At 37.7% G+C, this 19770-nt stretch overlaps 1 protein-coding gene across 2 annotated transcripts in view; it reads left to right on the top strand.

Moving 5' to 3' along the window:
* The first annotated feature begins 3112 nt into the window (after window positions 1–3112).
* Window positions 3113–19770, top strand: part of LOC131258321 (uncharacterized) — a 50131-nt gene continuing 33473 nt past the window's right edge. Inside the window, exons 1-2 of one of the 2 annotated variants that reach the window (XM_058259562.1) lie at window positions 3113–3292; window positions 11486–11538. In XM_058259562.1, the coding sequence (XP_058115545.1) occupies window positions 3239–3292; window positions 11486–11538 (107 nt within the window). In that variant the 5' untranslated portion in view covers window positions 3113–3238. The remainder of the gene's footprint in view (window positions 3293–11485; window positions 11539–19770) is intronic. The other variant, XM_058259563.1, reaches the window with a different exon arrangement.

The raw sequence follows: 19770 nt of genomic DNA, 5'->3' as shown, positions 1-19770 counted from the left end.
TCACGACATCCTCGTGCTTATTGCTATGAACTAATCTTTCAAATACATCCATTAAGTGCTTCTTTAAAACTGGATATTCTTTGAAGTATTTGTCTCTTAATGTACTTGTAGTGAGAAGATTTCTCGTTATTGCAAGTTCTCCAATCTTAAGCCCTGTAATAATGGCAGAGTCCATCTCTGTGAACTGCAATCGTCTCCCCCTTATCTTAAATACTATATCACCTTTATATCTTAGAAAAAGAAGGTGAAATAAAGCCCTTATAAATCTAAAGGATGAAAGATGTAATAAAAAAGGCTTTTTCAATCCACCCTTCACCTTGTCAAACCACCATTTCACTATACACCTAGAGGATGGGTTTAAGATTTAAACAGAAGATTCGTCACCTACAAATATGAATTGGAAAACATAATAAACATAAAGTTGATAAGATAGTTAATGAATCATAGTGTACAAAATCAGACATAATCGAAAACAATCTAGCACTTGATGAATATGACCTAGCTTTATATGAAATTGAGCTCCAAATTAAGCGAGGAAAAACCAGAAATTAAGCAATGCAAACTTGAAATTAAGCGGGGCAAAATAGAAATTGAGTGGGGCAAACTTGAAATTGAGCGGGGTAAACTTGAAGTTGATCGGGGAAAACTGGAAATTGAGCAGGGCAAAATTGAAATTCAGCAAGTCGAACTTGAAGTTAAGCGGGGAAAACTGAAAATTGAGCAGGGCAAACTTGAAATTGAGCAGGGCAAACTTGAAATTGAGCAGGGAAAATTGAAAATTCAGTGGGGCAAACTTGAAATTCAGGAGCAGGGTAAACTTGAAATTGAGCGGGCAAAACTGGAAATTTAGCGGGGCAAACTTGAAGTTGAGCGGGGAAAACTGTAAATTGAGCGGGGCAAACTTGAAATTGAGTGGGGATAACTTGAAATTCAGCGGGGCAAACTTGAAATTTAGCGGGGTAAACTTGAAATTCAGTGGGGCAAACTAGAATCCTCAGATGAATATGGAGAGGAAGTGTTCAAGTTCCGAATTCTATTGCCTAACGGTGCCATCATAGACTTAATGTTATATGGACCTCTGGAGGACATGTTCATCGATGAATTTGTTAGTGCTGTGAGAATAGGGTTTGAGAGATTTGCAAACAGAACACCTGAAATTAAGTGGAAGATAATGTGGGATAGAGATGTTTATCTTGAATATCAATTAGCGAAGCAAACTATTATAAACTACAAAATGAGCGAGGCAACCTATAAATTGAGCGAGTCAACCTATAAAATGAGCAAGGCAAACTGGAAAATTTTGTGAGGCAACCTAGAAATTGAGTGGGGCAAACTGGAAATTGAGCAGGGCAAATAAGAAATTGAGTGGGGCAACCTATAAATTGAGCGGGGAAAACTGGAAATTAAGTGGAGAAACCTAGAAATTGAGCAGGGAAAACTTAAAATTGAGCGAGACAAACTGAAATTTCAGCGAGGCAACCTAGAAATTGAGTAAGAGAAACATGAAATTGAGTGAGGCTAACTCGAAATTCAGCGATGCTAACATGAAATTCAGCGATACTAACATGAAATTCAGCGAGGTTAACATGAACTTGAAATGAAATTGAACTAGCCTAACACATAATTGAACAAGCTTCACATGAAATTCAACGAGTACTTTGGTGAAGTTGACCGAGCAATTAATGAAAATGACAAAGCGATTCATAGAATTTTCCATTACATCACATGAATCTGTGGAAGTTCCTGATCATATTTTTATCATTTGCCTATCAAATTCAAATTCATTAATTACTCGGGGAATTCAACTAATCATGAACCGAGAATGTGGTGACAACTGCAATATATTGCCAATAAGTAGGTCAAATAGACTAGAACTATTGAGATTAGAAATCAGTTTGCTCAGTACGCTTTTATCGTACTGAGTTAACTGATTTGGGCCCACCTTAAATGTATGTGGACTATTCACGACATTCATCCATTTTTCCATCTGCATTAAGGGTTTAGGCCCAAAATCATAGCATATCCAAATATCAAGTGGATCATACCAAGGGAAACAGTATTCAACTGTAGAAAGGTTGCTATGCCTCACAATAATGTTTTATTTGTAATCCATCATATTCATCGGATGATGTATACATAGATGAACCAAAAATCCAGATGTAAGATTCATCCAACAGTTCAATGGCCGACAAAAAATTTAGTCGGTTTAGGGCAATATATTAATATATACTTGTGGTGCGTGCTTTCTTCAGTAGACCGACCATTTTCAGAAGATTCGAAAATGCTGATGTATGAAGAGGATGCAATCGAATGGGAGAATGGTGCGATCCAATGGAAGGATCTTTGTGCTTGAAAAAAAGGTTTTTTATCTCTTTTTTAGTGGAAATGGAGCGAGGAAAGGGAGTGAAAGCAACGACAGAGGTGAAAGCGACGGCAGTGAAAAGCAGGGGTATTTTCATTCTCGTGCGTGAAAGGTCTAAGTTGGGAAGGTAAGTTTTGGATGGCTCAGTAAAGAAGCTGGATAAAAGGTGGCGTCTACAGTGATAATTTTCTCCGCTCTAAACCAAGAGTTTATGGTAGGGCTCACAGTGCTTTTCCAGCAGGGGAGCAGCTTATGTGGGCCCGCCTCACCCAAAAGGGTGCGGCACTGACCGTGGGGCCGGGCCACCTTGATGTATATTTTGTATATCCACCCTGTCCGTCCGTTTTTCCAGCTCAAGCATATCAAAATCCCAGGTGGACCACACCATAGGAAGCAGTGGTGATTGAACACCCACCATTAAAAACTTCCTACGGCCCATAGAAACGCCGACCGTATTTTTTATTTGCCATCCAACCGTTGATAAGGTCACGTACCTGGACAAAGGGAAAAAAACAGATATCAGCTTGATCCAATATTTTTGTGGCCTACAAAAAGTTTATAATGGTTAATCGCCACTGTTTCCTGCGGTATGGTCCACATGAGATTTGGATATGCTTCATTCTTGGGTTTGTACCCTGCAATGAGTTGAAAAAACGGATGGACGATGCGGATATACAAAATATACATCAAGGTGGGCCCACGGTCAGGGACGCATTATTTTGTGTGAGGCCGGGGCCTCATCTAATCCGCTCCCTTCCAGCAACAAGCAGTGCCGACGTCGGTGCTGTGTGCTCCGCAACTCAATTCAAGTCCGTTTTCGATCGTGCCCTAGTCTCTCTCTCTCTCTCACTCTCTCAATCTCTCTGCAAGCTTCCAATGGCAGAAAGGGACGAGGACTTGGATGCGCCGGAAGAGTTAACTACCCAACAGGTTCGCCATGCGCTCCCATCTCTCTCTCTCTCTCTCTCTCTCTCTCTCTCTCTCTCTCTCTTTTCTGTCTATGTTTCCATATATCAATCTGTGTCTATTGCAGTTAGTATCAATTTCCGCCATTTTAGCAACTTTCTTTCATCTCTCCACATATATTCGATTCCCTTCCCTTCCCCTCTCTCACTTCTCTATTTCTGCCATTCTTCTACTGTACAATAGATACACCTGTCATGCTTTCTTTGCTACATGTGGTTGCACGGACTGACCTTCTTGTGGGCCGTATATCGAATGACTGCTGTGAGAGAAATCACAATTTGACACCACGGTCATCTCTCTCAGTTTCTGGCATTCGAATGGATGGCAAAGATTTAAAATAAAAAGGAAGTTGCCAATGGTTCAGATTCCTGTGAGTTGTTTAAACAGGATGGTTTCTGGACTGCCAGTCATATGGTTCTCATCCACCACTCCCTCATCTTCATGCACGCTAGAGTGGCAACAAACCCCAACTTTTTTTTTTTTTTTTTTTGCACTGCATGATATACTATATAGCTCCTTTTAAGTGCTATAGGATTAAGTAGATATGGTTCTATGATGCTTATCCAATCAAACCCTCAGTAGTGGCAACATTGTCTTTGTTTCCTCCTTGGGGTTTGTTTTCATCCATATGGATTCTGGAATAAGCTTGTTAACTTAAATAACGGATTCTCGTTGTATGCATGGTTTCTATCTTTTGAGAGGAATTGTAGGGTCTTGCTCATGAGCGAATGCAAACTTTTTTGGCATTCAAGACCCTACACATGTGGGGCCATGGTTTGGTGATGGAATCCATTGATTTGATGGCTCTTGCTGGTGTGGTGATGCTATCACCCATTGCCGGTGAAGCCCATCTATTTGTGAACAATCACATGGATCCTAATATAAGGGTCTTGACATTTACTTTCGTTATTGAAATTTGAGGATCTAACAAAGATTAGTTCTCTCTCTCTTTCTCTCTGATCAACAATGACATTTTATTAAAAATCAATGGCTATGTATACAGAGATTCACTGAGACAGAGGTTCAAGGCTTTTTAACGAACAAACCCGATCTAAAGATGCCTTTTTTTGATAACATTGGTAAGAATATCCATTGGTGCCAGATGTAGACCTCTAGTAATAGCCATTACCATGGCTATACCCATATTGCCCTGGTACTACTTGTATTGCCTAAGACAAAGAGTGAGACTATAATGATGAATGACTTAGATGGATTTGGCTATTTATATCCCTCATATCGATCTACACCATATGAATCATATCCACGACCACCCAATAAGAAAGTGTCTTAGTAGGCTCTCTATAGGGCATGTACTGTACTTGGTCATATCCATATTCATAGGCGGTCCAATGTCCTGGTGTTCCATCTCCTCAATTGTCATTTGATGAGGACATCCGATCATTTAGAGTGTACCAGAGGAGGAAGAGATCGGCCCAACCTTCACTTTGGCTCGATGACTTGTACATGGGCCTGTGTGGGCTGCACTGAGGCCTTGAAGACCCCACATGCATGATTATGCATCTTTGAAGACCCTACACTAGGAAGATGCATGTAGGTTGCTTAGTTGGAGAATCTTGACCGTTGGATTGTGAGGACACAACGACTTGACCGTTGGCTCATGTGGATTCTTCAATCCGACAGTTAGATCATTGTGATCCTTGATCACTTTGATCATGAGTGTTTGGATTAACATATTTTATGTTTTTGTTGATTGGATAGAAGTTGCCTTTTTTTAATTAGGTTCGCCACACGCTTTACTTTACTTAATCTCAGTTTTATGATGTAGTGCCTGTAGATGAGCCAATCTAATGTCTTGGCTTGCAACCTTTTCCTTTGCTTAGAATGGATAAGTGCAAAACAACTTAAGTTTCTCTTGTAGTTAGAGGAAGAGTTGTCTAGATCAAAACTTTCAGTGCTATTGTTTAAAGAGCCTTTGCACTTTCTGAAAGAGCCTTTGTACTTTCTCTAAAATGAAGCTACCAATCAGCTGTATATATAAAAAAATCTTATGTTATGCATGTAATAGTAAACTGTCAACTTCATTTTACATTAATAATAAATCAATTTCTACGATTATGTAATACTAATAAAACATTAGCTTCTTACTCGGAGCTGTCTGAAAGACTGTCCTTTGCGCAAGTGCATTTGAGAAGATGTCTAGGTGAAGTCCATTTATTTCTAATTGTGGACAACATATCAAAAAATTTATTTTGTTTTAAGCAATAAAATAACAAAATTGAAGGCCAATGATTAAAGACATGTACTCACTTTGTTTAACGTCCTTATCTGCAAATCTAAATTGGGTTATCATTTCTTTATCACGTTTGCAGCCCAACATGAACCTCTTCATCCTCGACAAATGATGTAGCATAATGGTATTGCGGATTTAAATAGTATCTTACATTGTAATAATGAAAATAAAGACTTTATTGATTGCATCATATTAATAACCTAGTAATAATTAATTCTTACAAAAAAAAAAAAACTTAGTAATGACTAATAACAACAAGTGGATAATGAACGTGCATGAGACATTACTAGAGTGAGACTTTACTCGCTCAATGAAAGTTGCTGTGAAGCTGATTCATTCAACGTTTATCAATCATTTTCGAGTAATCGTTGTAGTTGTCATAGTCACGACGAATAACAAGTTTCACTGTATCTACGATATCATAAAAGAAGCGCATGGTAGGTATCTTGTTAGATTCTACAAACTGAAGGACTCTCATCAACGGTTCCATCATCTTGAGGATTTTTTTTTTTTCTCTTTCAATATTTGCCATATTTGATGGTCTGCACAACCTCGACCAGTATCCCTAATGCCTTTTGCCCATGTTTTGTGTTGGGCAACTCCTTAGAATTAAACATCTCACTGCTGCTTGTACAATCTCCTAAGTAGCCATATGCACTTTGTGAAATTCCTTATTGGTGATTACCTAGTTATGATTGTATATGGATGTTGTTACTTGCCTTTTCAACCAATTTTGCGAATTCTTCTTTCCTATATCGTCTAATATTAGGTCGACGCAGTGTGCAACATATAGTGACCAAAAAATATGTATTTTTTCTCTTTCTCCATCAATGTTTCTTCCGCTGATTTGTATATTGCTTTATTGTCAGTCTTAATCTGCACCATATTTTGCTCTCCAATCTCATCCACCATCCTTTCTACAAGGGGAAAATATAATCCGCATTTTTCGATGTCTCTAATGCATCGATTGATTTATGGAACGCCGTTCCCAAGTGATAGTATATTATTAAATTGATCATACCACATCTGGTTGAGTCAGTCCTAATTAAGATTCCGTACGCCACTTCACAACCGCCTACTTTCCTAAGTTATAAACCTGATTTAAACAAAATTCTAAATCTTTAATCAATGGAATCTTAGTTTCCTATAAAGAAAGGAAAATATAAAAACTAAAAATAAACAAGGAAATCTAAACTATTTCAAGCTTTGGTGTGTTTGGTCTCCACGTGAGGCCCACAAGCTCTCTCTTTCACTCACAAGGTCCCATGTTGACTGGGAAAATGTCAAAATAATATGCTGAGACATCCTCCACTCGAAAATCTTGGAGAAACTTGGATTCAAGAGGCCTTTTTCTCGAAATTGGAAAATCGTAGTTTTTTGTTAGTTGCTTGCTAAAATGGCCGTATCTTGCTCATATGATGTCAAATTTATGCATTCTTGGGCTTATTGAATATTGACTATATAATCTTTCACACGAGACCAATTTTACATTGTTTCCATGTTTTTTGATCCCGAAAGTGGGCCACAAGTTTTAGAATAAGATTTGGATAGATAGTTGAGCCATGAGGTCCATTGGCGTGATGCGGGTTCCATTGGGGCTGAAATTTGATTCCAAAGTGTGAGATCGTGGCCCATGTTGCGATGATCTCAAGTGGGCCAAAACAGTGGAACAATTCAGACTATTGAATCTGCTTCCTAATGTTTCCACTTTAGTGGAGCCCATATGAATCCACGATGGGCGCAATGTTCTAGGTTCAAAGATGACACACTTAGGCAAACCAATAAAATCTAGGCTTGTGGATGGTTCGATCACAAGCCTCAATGGTAGTGATTAGTGTGGCTTAGATGCGGCCTGCATAACATATAAGGAAACTTGGTGGTGGGATGATGTTGTGCAAAAGGCTATTAACTAGAAATGTTCATGTTTTAAAGCTAGGCAAGGGACTGGAAATGAGGAAAATTTAGAACAATATAGAAATGCCAAAGGATTGCTAAGAATGTGGTGAGGCTAAGTCTTGTGATGTTCTTTACAATAGATTGGGCACAAGAGAAGGTGAGAAAGATGTATTCAAACTTGCAAAGATGAGAGTGAGAGACGGTAGGGACTCAGATAACGTTAGATGCGTTATGAGCGATGACTAGAAGGTATTTGTTATGAATGTTGAGATCAATGGAAGGTGGAGAAGTTATTTTTAGAACTTGTTAAATAGTGAACACGTTGAGTGCTTAGGGATGAAAGGAATCATTAACTTGAATGAGGTTGGAGGCTATAGATACTTCCATAGGATTAGGATATCTGAAGCGAAAGAAGATTTGAGAAAGATGAAGTTAGGAAAGGCCCTTGGACTAGATGGTACACTAGTAGATGTTTGGAGGTGTATGGGAGAAAATAGTTTATTTTGGTTAACAAAGTTGTTCGACAAGATTGTAAGACCAAAGAAAATGTCAAACTAATGGAGGAAAAGTACCGTGGTACCTACTTATAAGAATAAAGGAGACACAAATAGCTGTACTTCACAGGATTAAACTTATGATCCATATTGTGAGACTTTGGAAGGGAGTAATTGAGCAGAGGTTAAGGCATGAGAAGAATGTATTAATCAATCAGTTTGGTTTCATGTTGGGAAGTTCGACCAATTAGCCTATTTTCATAGTTAGGTGACTCATCATCATTTAAGCCATATTTATAGTTAGGGCTCGTTTGGGAGCTTGTAATTGGAGGTAAATGGGAATCCATTTCACCACTTTACTCGAATTAAGTGTAAATGAAATCCTCAGTTGTGTTTGGTAACTTGTAAATGGAATGCATTGGAATCCAAATATTGTGTTTGCTAGCCTATAAATGGAATGCATTGGAATTCTATATTATATTTATAGCCTACAGTAGTGCAACCTGGTTATCAAGTCAATAAGATCTCCATACCTAAACTTCAAAGAAAAAAAGAATACTACTCACAAGAACAATGGAGTAGAGAGAGAGAGAGAGAGAGAGAGAGAGAGAGAGAGAGAGAGAGAGAGAGAGAGAGAACTTTTATTGATATTAACCTTTTCTTATAAAACCACACTTAAAAAAAAATATTTAAATTTACTAACTTGTACACCACTACCCCTCTTTAAAAGATCTTAAATGAATCCTTAATTGAATCTCTACAACTAAGAGAATCATTCACAATTTATTATAAACTAATCTAATCTTTCTTCATATGGTAAAAGCCCAATGAAAAGCAATTAAATCTCTAAATACAACCCATATCTTTAATCATATCAATCGCACCCTCATCATATCTTTAAATCAGCCCATTATATCTCTAAAAAATAGTAAATTATAATCCTTGATTTAGGCCCTTAAAGATATAAATGATCAACCCAAAAATCACAAATTGGGCCTACTGTGGGCTAATGGGCCTACATCTTGTTGGGCCATACAGTGGGCCTAAGTGGGTGGGGCTGTACAGTGGGCCTAGGTAGGCCATGGGCTTGCATCAATTTTACTTGGCTTTGAAAGAACTCATCCTTGAGTAGGAAATCAATCTCAACCTTTAGACTTGTACTACCTCTACAACAAATCTTTTTCTTCTTTGGTGGAAGTTGATGATGTAACCTTAAGCATCGGCTTGGCACAACCTTTGTTGGAGTCTAGTGTAGATGATTTCTTTTTTCACTCGTGCATATCCGATCATGGCACATATGCGATCGCATATGTGGCATATGCAAAAATATGCGATCACATGTGCATATCCAATCATGGCACATATGTGATCGCATATTGGCCATGTCACATTAAATTTCTTACTTTTATTTTTTTGCAAAAAAACAACTTTTTGCCTATAAAAAGGCTTCCAAACCTCCTCTATTTGCAATATTCTCACCCCAAAACTCTCTTACTCTCTTCTGCTCTTACATTTCTTAATTCCAAGTGGTCTTAATCTCTCTCTCTCTCATACATTTCCTACTTCCAAGTGGTCTTAATCTCTCTCTCTCTCTTCTACATTCCCTCTCTCTTGGAAGTTGGAAGATCAAGATTCAAGCACTATCAAGTTTAAGGAAGATAGCTTGTTGATTTTCTACAATAATAAATAAACAGCTTGTTGATTTTGTTGTTACGTCTTACTTGTTAATTATATTGTTGAATGTTAATGACTTGATATTTAATTCATTGTTTAATTGATTTTATTTCTTCGAAATGTATTTTAAATATGTAAAATTAGTTATCTATTAACTTAGGAAAGTTCCCCTTAGTTATATATATTTTACACATATTTTTTTTTGAAAATTTCCCTATTTTTCGTTTTATATATATATATATATATATATATATATATATATATATATATAGATATAAATGCGGTCACATATGCGATTGTGCGATCGCATATGTGCATATGCATATGTGATTGCACATGATCGCATATGCGATTCGACAACATTGGTTGCACGTCATTTGACACTTAGAAGAAGCCCACGACGCCTTAACACAATTTGATGTAAATTGGAAGGATTGATTGCAATAATTAATGGTTGTTCATTCAATTGTTATTTTCTGGAAAAATATAATTTGCATGGTGTGTGTTACCATAGTGTGGATATGTTTCATCATTTTAAATGGACTATTGCCTTGGATTCCAGAATTAGTGGCCCACCTAAGGCTCATACATTCCTACTTTTGAGCCAAGTTGTATATTTCAGTGGGCGGATTGCAATTATTATGTCAAATATAACATATGTATACTAATTTGGGGTGTTCAAGATGATTTACTTTATGAAATTCAGGTTTCTGTGAATATGATACAGAATTCCAACGCGTTGCATTTACAGGCTACCAAACAGAATATTTGGATTCTAATGCATTTCAATTACAAGCTACCAAACACAATCGAAGATTCCAATTATACATGATTTGAGTGTAATTGTGAAATGGATTCAATTTACCTCCAATTACAAGGTCCCAAATGAACCCTAAAGAAAGATTTGACAAACAACGGAAGATGAGTTTCATGGTAAACAATGCTTCCTTTCTTTTCCATGAATCCAAACAAGCCCTAAAGGTTTTAAAAAATAGATGGACAAAACAAAGACATATTGTGTCTCAAGAAATTTTCCTTAAAAAAAACAGAAAGAGACAGGAATCCTTCAATACTTTATCTTCTTTTGTACCTCCTTGAGTGTAGAGTCAAATTGGAAAAAGTGGTGCTTGATTTCTTTGGCTGACCAAAAAGTTACTTAGATTTCCTAATAGTGCCTGGTCCAGCTCCTTGACTATCAAAGGTCCTGCCCAGTTCCTTTTGGACTGGCAAACTTCCAACTGAATGATACTTTGTGGCATTCCTCTGGGCCATTCTAGAGGGAGCACTTGTATTTCTTTTGAAGCCAATTTCACTTGAATTTTGCCACTGGGACATCGAGACGCAGAGCAAGTATTTTCAGGCACAAGGAGGAAGGCCTAGATGCGCAACTACAAATGAGCAACATTGCCACCAAAAATCACAACCGAACTATTTCACCTAATGAGCATTCTTTCAATTACATTTTTCACAATGGTGTTGCAACATATCGTGTCATAATGTAACAAGAAGCATCCGATTGGATTTTTGCAGGACAGAAAATTTTAGACCTATCAAAAGAAATTATGCGTCATAGTAATACACCTAGCTATAGTCTTGTTTTTAAAAAGTTGTTCTTATCACAACATGAATTTCCATAGACATTACCCAATTATATGTTTGGAAATGTTTTTGTGAGTTTAATGTTTAATTTTATTAGTTATTTAAAAATGTGATGCTTGCAATTATCTTTATATTTGCTAAGAATTCTTGTTGACAGGTATAACATCATTGCTTCCTATTGAATTTGATTTTTATTGATGAATACTTCCTGTTAATATCGTGTTCATTGGATGTACTCTCTAGGGCATTAAACAAGATGAGGAGATTAGAAAAATTCAACGAGAAAATAGGAGCAGGTATCGTTTTTGTTACCAGCGCATTCTTCTACTTAAAAAACACTTTCCTTGCTAAGGTTTGCTTATTTATCAAATAGAAGTTTTATATTATTATGTATCACTTTGCATTTGATCCTCGTGGGATGAATATGTAGGAGATTGGAACTAAGCCCATGTTTATTTATATATGGTTCTACTGTTGAAATTGTACATTGTTCTCGAGAGTAGTTTGGAGGTTGACCATTTAGCTTGTTTGTGATTAGTGAGCTGGTCCCGAGCTTGGGTAGAGGATGAGGTTGATGTCAGTTAGGCAGCCAGTTTTTTTATTTTTTAGCAACCAATCATGATAATAACACAACCTTTGATAGCCGAGACAAGGCTGGCAGCCAGTTGAACTTTGAGCATGCAATCATGATAATTAATAGGGGGGACCAAAAAAACCCTCAATGTTTGGGTCAATGTGTCCCTTCATTTATTTTCCTTCCAGTCTAACCCTTGGTTTTATCAAACAACCCCATTTACCCATATGTTAAAAGGAAACCACAACATGACACTAATTAAATTCTGATTGTACCCTTTTCTTTTCAAAGGACTAGCAAGAACTTGGTTTGTTAATTTAACACTCTTGTAGAACTGCATTGTACCATACACATGTAAGCACATGATCCAAGCAATGCCATTCGTTTAGATCTTCAGGCTTATAAATCACGCCATTTCATAATTTAGGCGGACCATACTACATCCAAACAAATTGACAGGCGCATGGCAAGCAACGCTGAGATGCCATCTCATATTTGACTTTTCATCTAGTGGACCCAAGGTATTCTGTAACAGCAACGGTGGCTGTAACGGCCACCGCTGTTGCCTTTACGATACGGGCCTTCTGTAACGGCCATTACGGTCTTTTTCTTCATTGGAAAAAACCCGAAAAACCTCTATCGGCCCTTTATGGGGGGCATAATGGGCCGTTACGGGTCTTTTTTCCATAACCGCCGTTATGACCCCATAACATGTAACAGTTGTCATCGTTACCTTTATATAACGGCCTTTGTGGCCCCGTAACAGTTGTTACTACACACCATGAGTGGACCTCATTACGAATAGACGATGTTTCAAAAATCAAACTTATTAGACAATCATAGCTACAACTTTCGTTCACTTTCAAGCGCTCAACATTTACTAATGATAATTTTCTTCACCTACTGTTGATGTGAGGGCCACTATTTAAATGTGTTCGTTTGTCTGCTCTCTTTATCTTGAAGAATTTGAGGTCCACATTAGAGCCCACTAGATGGACAGCCTTGATTAATGTACAAATGTAGCATGTAGTTGGTCAGATGGATGTACCACATTCTGGTTCTTCCGGCTTTAGTACATCATCTACCTTACCAAAAGTATTGGAATCCTTTACAAGACCTGTTTTACGCATACAACAATCAAGGTTTGTAGGCCCACCATGTTGCCTGTGTGAAATCTACTTCGTCCATTAGATGGATCCTAGGCCTTGGGTTGAAAATATGCCAAATACACAACTCAGGCCACACCACATGGGGATGGGTGCCAACGATGGTTACCACATGGATTGTATCTTTCATCAAACCCGTTCAGTAGGTGTGACTCACCAGGATGAAGTGATTATACGAAAATCATCCTAAGCCAAAACTAAGGTGGGCCACACCCTCTTTTTAACTTAAAAGGTTTTAGGTGCTTTACATTGTTCCTGTTGGTGTGGCTACCTGAGTTTTTTTTTTTTAAATTATTATTATTATTATCCTGCTGATATTTTGTATGTAGGGTGAACATAAGGGTTCTTACCTGATGAACGGAATGGATTTCACATACATGCTATAGTGGGCCCCAACGAAACTCTGGGTGCTTTACAATTACAAGTAGGTTTTATCGACGATTTAGTCCTTGCTAGAATAATCTGTACGTATCACATTGGGATACGTGAGGATCTCATTTACTAGAGGAAAAGCTCCTAAAAATAGGGAGAAAGTTTCTCTCTCTTTCTCTCTCAACAAAAGTTTCCACTGTCATTTTATACTTGGCATTTGTTTTGTACATGTGAATCCAATTCATAGATGATCTAGATGATTCATTCAATGGGTGATAAGGATTGGTCCGCTTGATTTTTTGTTTGTGCAACAATGTTGTCAAATCGCCTAAGCGATTGTATGTGATCCCAGTTGTGTGATCGCCTATGCAATGGCATAATCGCATAAACGATCATTGAAACTTTTTTATTTTATTTTATAATTTTAAGAAAGAAAAAAAGAAAGAAAAAGAAAAAAATTGGAAAAGATGGGAAAAATCTGATTTTTTTCCCCATAAAGACTTAACTGCACATATCAAATTTCAAACCAATTTGTGTAATATTACCATACTATTTAAGCTATAAATAACTAATAACTAAGTTAAACCTTTAACCATAGGTTGTAATTATGTTAAAAACTAAAAATTAACAACTTAACAACTTATTAATAAAAATTTAATACTTTTATTGATAAACAAAATCTACAAAGTACAAACTACTAATCTGCTATATACATTGTTCCCTCTCCCATTGTGGGACATCACCATTGTCATCATCATCATCGTTAGAGTCATCTTTCTTGAACGTTTTCTTCATCTTCTTCTGTTTCTTCATCATCTGTCCGCACAAGTTGCTCATTCATGTCTAATGGTCGAGTATGTTCTTCATGTACTTCTTCAACCTCAATATCACCGTCTTCTGATTAACCTCGACTGCTAGCATGCCTCGTGCTACTGCTTGCCCCTACAACTTCTCTTCTTCACCATTGAGAACCTTCGCTAGGTGCTGATCCATAAGTGGCGCCTTCAACTAAGGGACTTGCCGGCAATGACTGGATCATCGGTCTCCACAAGCCACTCACTATCTGCTTCCAAATCATCTAGGCTGATAGGATCATAGAATCAGACTTTTCTTGCCTAGCTTTGAATCTTTCCTGCAACTTTTGGTTATACTGATGAAGACCAGGTTGTTGAGTTTCTTTTGTTCAAGACATTTTCTTTTTTTCGTGTGAATCTGCATAACATTTAGAATGTGTATTAGTAATTTGGCTTTTAAATTAGAAACCGGAAGAAATTATAGAACTTTAAGTTGTAAAACTTACCGACTCAAATGTACTCTAGTTGCGCTTGCAACCACTTGAAGAACGCGTAAGGCCTTCTCATGGCCAACTTTTGTAGTGATAGATCCCTTTGATTTGAGTTAACTCCATACATGGATCGCCAGTTAGTTGTGCAAATAAGTTGAAGTTAGACACTTTCTCACTTAGACTTCTTATATTGTAAGTTGTAAAACTTCATAGAATTGGATACTTGGCAATTTCATACATATATGCCTAATAACAATCTCTCTTGATCAAATTCCTGCACTCTTCATGTAGAAGTCCAACTCTCGAGAAATTCTATCATGTTCGTCCGTTTGGAACCGTTCTTTTTAAAGCGTTAAAAAATCTGATCATATAAAATGCGGCTACTGCAGTTTGATCGGCGGACACAAAGAATACAGTCGGATTAAGGATGTAGGTAGCTGAATACAAAGGGGATGACATTTGGCTGCCCCATTTAGCATCTATAACATTAGGATGGGTTGGTAGTCACGTTCTATAGTCAAAGTGTTCCATTATTTTGTTTATAGCCTCTCTATCGCATCGCAGATATAATCCACGGGTGGCTTGTCATCATTGTCCACCAGTCGCAACACACTAAGGGTTCTGATGATTTTAAGACCTTTACCATTTGGGCCCAAAATTGAGCGGAAAGAATGGTTTGTTGGACTAACTTTCCTTAACTTTCTTTGACCATGATCTATTATTTCAATTGGCCGACACTGCAAAGGACTTAAGTTATCTTTCTTCGAATTTTATCTTTATAGTATTAAGAAAGCTGCTATGAATCGGGTCATGCCTAGACGAAGCAAGTTGCGCCCAAGGTGGTTTCTCATGTGATGGAGAAGGAGGGCATGCTTGTATATAAAAACCGTGATTCTCTCATCCCTAGTAATTACTTTAAGATATAACTTACCTATATCTTCTAACACTAAATCAACACTGTGCCACGGAGGTGTTCAAAATAAACGTCGCCTCTTTTCCATAAGTTGGTGACCCGTAGCTGCATAATTAGCTGCATTGTCTGTGATAACTTGGATAACATATTCCTCTCATACTCTTCAACCACACTATGTAACAATTTAAATAAATAATAGGCCATGTGGGAATGAGCCAATGCATTCGCGGACTTTAAAAACATTGTCTCAGTTGGACAATTTACTAGGAAGTTTATCAATGTCCCATCGGATCTATTGGTCAATCCATTGGCTATTAACGAACAACCATATATTTTCCAACTTTCTTTGTATTTGGAGATAAAGTTTCTAGTAAACTCCACCTCCTTTTTTCGGCAACTCTCCCTCACTTTATGGTAGGAAATGGGTTTCAAGCCAGGTCCAAATTGACCTATAACTTCAACCATTACTTTAAAATTCTTCATCTTCACGGTGTTAAAGCTACACCAACCTGAATCATGGTTTTTCTATCCTTCTTATACCAGTTTTCTAAAGTGGTTTGGGCAGGTCTTTTGCTTTTACGTCGTTGGTCAACCACATATTTCGGATGCGGTCAACACCACCTATCCATAGGCCCATGCCCATGGGCCCTTTTGGCGATTGGTCTAGATCACCCTATGGATGTAGGTGGTGTAGATTCATCCAAATCTACCACGTTGATGTCCTCATAAGCTTCTCTCCATAAATTCTTCTTTTATGGCTGTTGTGTTGTCTTTTTCGAGAATGCCTGTTCATATACTCCATGATTTCTCTATTGATTTTTGGAATAACATTTACATGCTTTTGCATTTGTTCCCGATGCGTGCACAAGATGTTATTTATGCCGGTCAATACCATTGGAACTTACGTATCCACATAGGTCACACACTACATGAGACTTTTCACCGGCACTTCGATAGTGCTTCTACGTCCAACCCAGGTAATTTGACTTTGGCCTCAAAGTAGAAGATTGAGAAGAAGACATGATGACACTATGTAGTAGCCTAGTAGGGTAGAGTAGTTGACCGTAATATGCTAGTATACGAGTTAGTGTGTATTAGAGTAACTTTCTAAGTACTCATTACCGAACTAACTAATAAGTAGTATGTACTAGTATACCACCAAGTACCAAGTAGTAACTATTAAATAGTAAATAGTAAATATCAAATTAGAGATTAGTTACTAAATAAAGTAAATAGTAAAAATAGTAAAAGAGAGAGAGAGGGAGAGAGTGTCATTATGGTTGTGGAGTTACAATTGTGTGCGTGTGTGTGTGTGTGTGAGAGAGAGAGAGAGAGAGAGAGAGAGAGAGAGAGAGAGAGAGATCACTATGGTTGAAATGAAGTCTTGACTTGAGAGTTGTGTCTCTTGAAACTTGGAAGTCTTGAAAGTTGAAAACCTCTCTTGAACTTGAAAGTTGAAACTTAAAAGTCTTGAATCTCGATGTAAATGATTACACTCTTGAATCTTGATGCTTGATATTGTAAATAAGTATAAACTAGAAGTCTAGAAACCAGAAACAAATAAGAAATTAGAAATTAGAAACAAATAAAAAATAGAAAGTAGAAACAAACTTGAAACTTGAAACTAAAAACTTGGAACTAGAAATTGTAAACTACAATCACAAATTTACGATTTAGAAATTACAATGAAACAAAATAAAAGACTTTATTGGTTGAGGTTGACTTTTGAGTGTGCTTTGCCACTTGACTTGATTCTTGAGTTAAGTCTCTCGAGTCTTGAGTCGTGAGTGACTCTTGATAAATGATAAGTCTAATGAATGGAATCAAGAAACAAGTTAGAATAGAGTTTAGAGATTTAGAATAAGAGATAAGAAATTTAGAATAAAAGAATAGATTAGAGAAGAGAGATAGATAGAGTGAATAAGAAATAAAAGAGAATGAAAAAGAGAGAGGTAGTGTTCTTCTTGTCTCCATGCTTCTTGAAGAATGAAACAAGTAGGTAGCGTGATTCTTCTTCTTGTGAAAAAGAAAGAGAGAAGTAGTGTTCTTATTGTCTTCTTGCTTTTTGAAGAATGAAACAAGTAGGTAGAGTGATTCTTCTTCTTGCTTCTTGCCATCAACTTCAAGTGAAAATAGTAACGCTAAGAGAAATTATGAGAGGGATTAAGAGAGAATGGAGGGCTTTAGAATAAAGTATGAGAGCAAGAGAGTGTGTGAGAGCTTTAGTGAATATATGTTGCAAATGGAGAAGGGGGGAGTGCCTTTTTATAGGCAAAGCCTTCGAAAAAAAATAATAAGAGTGTATGCGATCACATATGCTATTATGCGATATGCGATCGCATACCATCTAGATGGCATATGCGCCTATGCGATTTCGATCGCATAATCGCTTATGTGACCGCATGTGACAACATTGTTGGGCAGTCTACTTGATGGGTCTCGCCCAATGATGTCTTTGATGTGACTTACAAATGCCATGCTGTCATGTGTGGTGGCATACAAATGGGATGCCTCATACATGCACTTGGGTTTAACATCACGAAATTAGAAACACCTAATGTATTTCGATGCACCACCATGCACAAATGAGATGCTTCGTATGGCTATCTAGATGGTCAACCTTTTGTGTTGTGAAATTCGATGCACTACTATGCTCAAATGGGATGCTTCGTATGGCTATCTAGATGGTCAACCTTTGTGTTATTATTGTTATTATTATTTTTGGCAGATAGCATAAATATTATTGCTTTCAAAAGGGCAAAGGCTGAAATAACAAGCTTTGCAAAGCTCAAAGAAAACAAAAAGACCCACAGGTGGGCCACCCACAACCTGGGTTCAAGAGGGAACCGAAAAAAAAAAAAAAGACCCACACACCATGCCATGAGAAACAGCCCCCCGCCAAACATCTGCAACTAGGAAACAAAGGAAAGAGAGCCAACGCCTGGAGGAGCCAAGGTAGGCAAGTCTACCCAACTACTGAAGCAATATCCATACTCGAAGAACCTAGGCATCGGAGTAAGGTGGAAGGAGGCATATGAGCATAGAGATCAATCGCCGACATCTAGCTAAGACATTAGCGACATGGCATTGGCGCAAGAGACCAATAAGTAGATCTGGCGTAAAGGCACATGGTCCAAGAAGAAGGTGGATCCATAACAACAAGAATAGTTTGACTATTGTGTACCTATAGCCAGTGTTCGCAATATCGATATTATCGACCAATATTATCGGTATCGCGGTCCAGCGATATGAAACTACCTAGGAGTACAAAAAAAAAAAACAGATATTGTTCGATTTCTTCGACGACAAAGGTGACAATCCTCTCTACCATTCTAGAAATTCGAAGAAAATAAAAAATATATGTAGGAAAAAATCTCTCTTATCTTGTTACTCAAGATTTGCATGGATTTGGTGGGCTAATCACGATTGACAGTGCCGGATCATGTAAGAAAACCTCCCCCACCCTTTTTTTTCCTTCTTAGAGAATTGCTTCGAAAGGAAACCTGATTTCCGCCAAGGCTTATGGGGATTTGGGTTGGATTTTGAAAAAAAGGTGAAATTAGGGAGAGATTTTTGGGATTTTAACAAATTCGGAAATCTCGAGGTGAGGTGAGGCATGAGGGCTTACGCATTCACGACTTTAACGGAGAAGACGACGAGAGCTTCGAAGAACTCTCTCACCCTCTACCTTAATTAAAGGACTGTATTTGGTGCGACTTGGCTGCACCAAATACGGTGCGACCCTTACGGTGTAGCCCACATTTATGTATGTATTGTATATCCGTTCCATCCATACGTTTTGTCAGGTCATTCTGTGGCATGATCTAAAAAATGAATTAGATCCAAATCTTAGGTGGACCATACTCTAAGAAAGAATGGTATTTGAACCTCCACCATTAAAAACTTGCTAAGGCCCACCATAATGTTTATTTGTCATCCAACCTGTTGATAGGATCACAAAAACGTGGATGAAGGGAAAATAGCAAAGATTAGGTGGATCCAAAACTTTTGTGAGCCATTCACAAGTTTTAATCAGCCATCACCACTATTTCCTAGTGTATGGTCCACTTGATATTTGAACCTGCTTCGTTTTTGGGTTCATTTCCTAAAAGGATTTGTAAAAACATATGGACGGCTAGGATATGCAATAAATATACCAAGGTGGCCCCCACCATAAGTGGCGTACTTAATTGGGTCAGGCCAAGGCGGCACTCTTCC

The sequence above is a fragment of the Magnolia sinica genome, chromosome 10, assembly GCF_029962835.1.
Source record: "Magnolia sinica isolate HGM2019 chromosome 10, MsV1, whole genome shotgun sequence".
NCBI classification, from domain to species: domain Eukaryota; kingdom Viridiplantae; phylum Streptophyta; class Magnoliopsida; order Magnoliales; family Magnoliaceae; genus Magnolia; species Magnolia sinica.
Note: the sequence above shows the minus strand (reverse complement) of the source record. Positions and strands in the feature narration are given on the sequence as shown.